The following is a 6,024-nucleotide window of genomic DNA, read 5'->3' as shown; positions in this document are numbered from 1 at the left end:
TCCGCTCCCCTCCCTCGGATGCTCGCGCTCCTCCCGCTCTGCTCCTCCCCGCCGCAGCTTGCCATGGCAAAGTAAGTGAAGTGGTTTTTGGGAGGGTTTCAGTCTTGTTTGGTGGATTTTTTTTCCTTCTTATTTTTCTTGAGAAAAAAAGGTCTTCCTTTTCGCGCTTTGCTTCGGCTCGATCTTCGATCGGGTTCGTGTTCTGCGAAACAGAAACCGGGCTCACTTGCAGGTTTTTTTTTTCGCCTTCCTTCCGCGCGGGCTTGATACGCGGATTGGGGGGGTTTGCCGTTGAGCGTTTTACCCCCTTTCTTAGTTTCGGATTGATCAAGGAGAGGTGGACTTTTGGTATGGTGCTTTGATGAGGGGTTTTGGAGGGGACCGATCTGACACTCTTGAGCTCGCGTGTGGTGAGATGATTTGCGTCGGCGGATGGCGGCCGGAGATTGAGCCTGTGGTGTGATTTCCCAGCGTTTCCTGCCCTAAAAATGCAGGTTTTTCTTGCAATCTGTAGGGGTGCAAGAGGAATCTTCCGCTGGAAGGAACCAGAGGAGGGTTTTGTTTGGTGGAGACTGATCGATCCTGCGGTGTTGCCCGATCTCCAGCTTATTTATCACCGGGCTCCATTTGTTTCCCAGCGCTTCTTGCCCTGAAAATGCAGGGCTTTTTCAGTCCGTTGAGGTGCGAGACGAATCTTCCGCTGGAAGGAAGCAGAGGAGGTTTTGTTTGGCAGAGACTGATCGGTCCTGCGGTGTTGCCCGATCGTTCGCAGCCGACCCCGCTTATCGGACGCTGGGCTCCGTTGATTATGAGTTGGTTACTTAGTTGCAAAGCAGAGAGATTTCAGATTTGTGCGTGTGGATTGTCGATCGCTACGAGTATTCTGGAGGTGATGCGGAAATGGCTTGTTTGCTGGAGGTGGAATACAGAGTGCGAAATCTCGATGTGTATTATGGTGATCACGGTCGTGGCCTCCCATCGATGCTGTGACGAGCAACTGAGGATCTTAACGAGTTCACCTGCCAGAGTGTTCTGTTTAGCCTTCTGGTTGGTTTGTTTGTGGCGGAACAGAACTGAAGAGTGCAGTTCAGGTGGAGGAGTGAGCAGTGGTCGACGGCAAAGTTCGTCTCTTTCTCTTTGTGGGCAGCTCTTTCTCTTTGTGGGCACTACCGGTGACATTAACTTTTGCTTGCTCGATCGTAATGGGACATGATGTGGTAATGATTTAGGGAAGCAGCTCCAACGTAGCATGTCACTGTCACTGGGGTTTGGATGTCCCTGGGTTAAATCATTGGATCTTGAGACCAACAGTTAGATAGTTGACGAGCTCATTCATACTATTTATATCTGAGTAAATGTAGAGAACATGGCACTAATTTTCAATTACGGTTAACTGTCAAATTTGTCTTTTACTTGGCATTAAGATGTGGTATAAACTTGGTTCAAAAAAGAAAAGACGTGTTGAAACAGTTAGTGTCCTATGATTGTACCTGACAGTTGACATTAAGTTTCAAATGTACCAAAACTTTCCTTATTAAAGTGTTAGAGATAGATTGCCCCTGAGATCAGTAGTATTTTCTGTTAGAAAATAAGCATTGATAATAGTGATTTGCATCATGCTGGGATCTGTTTACTTCTTAAACTTAGATAGATTCATCCTCCAATGTGGACTTGTTCTTTACCCCTTTATATTGTGCTCTGTAGACCACATGTTTAGAGTAGAGAGATGAAATCACTGCAACATCCCTAATTGCTTAACTGTCTCATACTCACAGTTGATCATCGCCTTCGTGCGCCCATTGCTTAATCGTATCATGTTCTTTTGACCATCTTTCTGCTACACATCGTCGCTTGTACTTACCCTTTTTCTTTGACACGTCACTGCTTGGATTCATCATCTGTGAGGTTCAAAAGATGCTATCCTAAATACCAACATGAATGGATGTTGTACCTTTTCTGCAGGTCGTGGATTATGGCTGGGAGGGGAATTGCTAAGAAAATAAGAAACGCGACTCAATTGTTCACTTTCCAACTTGGTGAATTGGTTGCGGGAGCATATGTGAATTGCCCCAATTGCCAATATTGCATTGATAATAGTCATGTAAGTTCAGTTCACTATTTAGTAATGAATTTTATGACTGCTCGATTATATTATTGCTCAGTTATCTGATATCCTTTCCCCATTGAATTTCGAATATGTCCTTCTAGACATCATTTCCATACATGCCCTATGATTTAATTTTTTTGAGCATACATGCCCTATGATCCAGCGCAAGGAGTACTTCCTTTGTAGGTCATTTGCTCTTTATTTGATGGGTAGTTCGTAGATCTGTAGCACACCATAATGACATGGAGATAATAATGTCATCATACTCATCGCTGTAGTTGTCATGAATAATTTGTACCTGCATCTCGATGGGCTGACAATGCGTTCTTCTTTCAAGAAACAGACAGAGATATTTCTGTGCAGAGCCCTTATTCTATCATCAAATATAAGAATAGAACCTTATATAAATAAAAAAAACTATAAGTATTTGTAGTAAGGTGTTCTGTTTCAAGCCTAATGGCCACAGCCAACCTAAGGCTCACCCTTCCTTTTTAAAGAAATGTTTGGACTTTGGACGTTGTCTCAACTCAATTGTTACGCCTATACTTTCTTAGCCATATGAAGAAAATGTCACAGATCCAATTTAATTGCCACAAAAGATATGGTTGCCTAACATTAGGCTCAACAAAAGTTTGCTTTAAACCAAATGCAAGTTTTTTATGTATAGATTTCAGTTCACATTGTATGATACTTTTCATATCCCAGGCATTTTTTTTCTTGTAGCACCTCATATTATGCATTGCAGGTTACTTTAGAGTGGCCAGAACTTCCTGCTGGAGTTAAATTTGATCCATCCGATTTTGAACTGCTTGAACATTTAGAAGCAAAATCCAGCCTGCCAAATTCGAAGTCCCTTGTACTTCTTAACGAATTTATTCCTACTATAGAGGAGTCGGAGGGAATCTGCTATACACATCCTGAAAATCTCCCTGGTACATGATTCTTATTTTGTATAATCAATGTCTTTTGAACCAAATAATTAACTCATGTCTTGTATTAGGAGGATTAAGTTGATTAATTTCATATGCCTTTCTGTTATACTGGTAGGTATCAAGATGGATGGGAGCAGCCGCCATTTCTTCTACAGAATATCAAATGCATATAATTGTGGTAAGCGCAAGCGTCGCAAGATCAATAATTATGATCATAGTGTCTGCGATGAGCATATCAGATGGCATAAGACTGGGAAATCCAAAGCCATCTACGATAACAATGGTGTCCAGAAAGGCTGGAAGAAGATACTGGTTCTTTATACAGGTTCTAAGAGAGGTGGCAGTAAGTCAGGTAAAGCTGGCTGGGTGATGCATCAGTATCATCTTGGTGCAGATGAAGATGAAAAGGACGGGGAGCTTGTTGTCTCCAAAATTATTTACCAATTGCCGTCAAAGCAAATTGACAAGTCTGAAATGGATGTTTCTGTTTTGGACTGTGGTGCATCTGATGAGCCTGAAATGGATGTTTCTGCTGTAAAAATTGATCCTACAACACCGAAGGCAGATCCTCCCCAGCCTCATAGTCCCAATAATAGCCCATGTGAAACCGAGCAGTATACTCCCATTCTGCTGGGTCAGGTAAATCCAATTATCATCTTTATCTTATGAAGCTAAATTAGACAATGAAAAAGCGTTTTCTCTACCTTCCTTTACTTTATGGATTCATGGATCATGTGAAGCTGCGGTCTGCCTCTAAAAATAGAAACGGCTCGGTTTCTAATATTCCAGAGTAGCTTGAGTACAGTATCTATCTCTGTTAATATCGTGGGTTACTTGGCGATCTCTCATGTTGCTGCATTGCTTGCTGAAATTGTGACAGGGGGAAGAAGAATCTGGCACATCCGTTTACCGAGTGAAGGATGAAGCAGCCGAATGCCCTGCATGGCCTGGTGGATTACCACAAGTTGTCGTCGACGCGTATCTTCCTGCCTTGGATGAAGCCATGCGGCCCGAGGAGGCCCCTCCTGAAAAACCGCAGCCTCTTGACTGTTCTAACATGGACGCGTTTGATGGATTACCGGACCTGGATAATACTCTGTCATACCTTGGAACACCTTCAGCTCGTAGCACTCTAGCCGTAAGTCTACCTTGTGTCTCTAGCTTGTTCGTTTGATAAAGCAGAATCACACGATTACGAGTTTCTTGTCACGGTAAAAATGGTCACGAGTTTCTTTTATCATCTGTCAGGACATACATTTCGGATCACAGGATAGCCTCGGGGGCTGGCCGGGCAGCTTCTCTACTCAGTACTGACAGAGAGTTCGAAGTGGAAGTGCTGGCACTGCAGGAAGAGGCAGTTTTGTATATGGATTCGCAGTGTATGAATCACCTCATGAGATGTTTTGTATGTAACTTTGCAGTGTGCAGAACCGCAGATTCAGCATCTCATGAGATTTTTTGCACAGTAGTAGTATTCCCATATAACACCCCCAACTTAAGCGATTGTTTGAACCCGTTTGTCAGAGCTCTAGCTCTAGAGCTGGGTATTTCTATCTTAGAAATTTGTAGAGCTGAAGCTACTTGTACATTGAGAATGTTTGTATGAACTATTTTATTTTTATTTTAGCTTAAAAATATAGATTTAAATTATTTTATATTAGCCTACAAATATAAGATGTGATATGAAGCTGTGAGCTGAAGCTCTACCGAACATGATCTTTCTCATAATCATGTAGTTGTGTAATTGTGTTAATATGCAGCAGTAATATTTGAGCCATGAATGCTTTCGATGTTTGAGTACCATGTCTTGTGTGAATTCTCGTGTGTCTGCATGTGGGCCCACACTTCTTGTTTCCCGTAGGTTGCAGTTGGGTGTTGTATGGTAGTGGTCGTGTACCTCAGAAAACGAAACCATGGCAGCAAGAACGGTTCGCCGAACGCGCTGCTCCGTCTCGCACGCCCTCCACGGCCCGCCCCCCTGGCTGGGCGCTCCCTCGCTGACGGGCTACCTGCGCGCATAACGAAGTGCCGCCGCTGGGCTCCCCAATCCCCTCCCCAGGATCGTTTGGCCCATACCAGTGGTTTGACTTTGGCCCATGCAATCTAGAGTTTTTTTATATATTTTTTAAATATTTGCATGAATACAGGACCATTTAGAAAAATTATAGAAAGTAGCCTACCGTCGTTCCATCAGATAACACCTTATAGACCCTACCTATTAGATAATAAAAAAACGATGAATATACGGGATCCACAAGATCTCACCTATTCAGTGAGCGAGACTTTAATTTTGTCAGGTGAACAGGTAAGATTTTGCATAAGTAGGCTCACCAAAACATATCATCTATTGATTGGTCAAGTACTTTTTATGTTCACTGTTCAACCAGTCATGTCTGGTGTACACGTTTATGTGTTTATATATTTTTCATTTAAATCTTGATTTTATTTAGGAGTACATAAGTGGTCTAAAAAATCTAAATATTTTTATGAGCAAACTAGAGCTCACTAGAAACCCATTTTAATTACTTTGATCCAAAAATCCTAAGCCAATATTTAATTAAAATTCTCCAAAGCAGTCGATTTTTATAACTTATAGAAATTTTTAATGCCTTGAATAAATTTCTAAAAATCAGGGAAATTCACAAATATTCTTATCATATGATGCACTAATTTATAAGAATATTTTTAACCCTAGGTTATTTTGTGAAAAAGTGAGTTACTTTGTAATGGTCCATTTATTTATATTTTTGTCATTTCAAGTGATATTCTCTTTTTAATTCAAACTCACTTTTTATACAAATAAACTAGTGAAAACATTTTTATTAATTAGTAAATCATATTATAAGAATATTAGTGAATTTTCTCTAATTTTTAGGAATTTATTCCAGGCATTAAAAATTTCTATAAGTTATAAAACTAGGCTGCTTTGGAGAGTTTTAATTAAATATTGATTTAGGATTTTTGGATAAAACTAATTAAAATAGG

General features: G+C 41.0%; 1 protein-coding gene across 1 annotated transcript; it reads left to right on the top strand.

Moving 5' to 3' along the window:
• LOC133924421 (SUPPRESSOR OF GAMMA RESPONSE 1-like) lies at positions 1–4,716 on the top strand. The gene is made up of 6 exons (XM_062369940.1): positions 1–71; positions 1,963–2,101; positions 2,853–3,039; positions 3,155–3,678; positions 3,920–4,177; positions 4,288–4,716. Exons 1-6 carry the CDS (start codon positions 19–21, stop codon positions 4,351–4,353), a joined length of 1,227 nt encoding a protein of 408 aa, XP_062225924.1. The 5' UTR covers positions 1–18; the 3' UTR covers positions 4,354–4,716.
• The last annotated feature ends 1,308 nt before the right edge of the window (positions 4,717–6,024 follow it).

The sequence above is a fragment of the Phragmites australis genome, chromosome 7 (assembly GCF_958298935.1).
Source record: "Phragmites australis chromosome 7, lpPhrAust1.1, whole genome shotgun sequence".
NCBI classification, from domain to species: domain Eukaryota; kingdom Viridiplantae; phylum Streptophyta; class Magnoliopsida; order Poales; family Poaceae; genus Phragmites; species Phragmites australis.
Note: the sequence above shows the minus strand (reverse complement) of the source record. Positions and strands in the feature narration are given on the sequence as shown.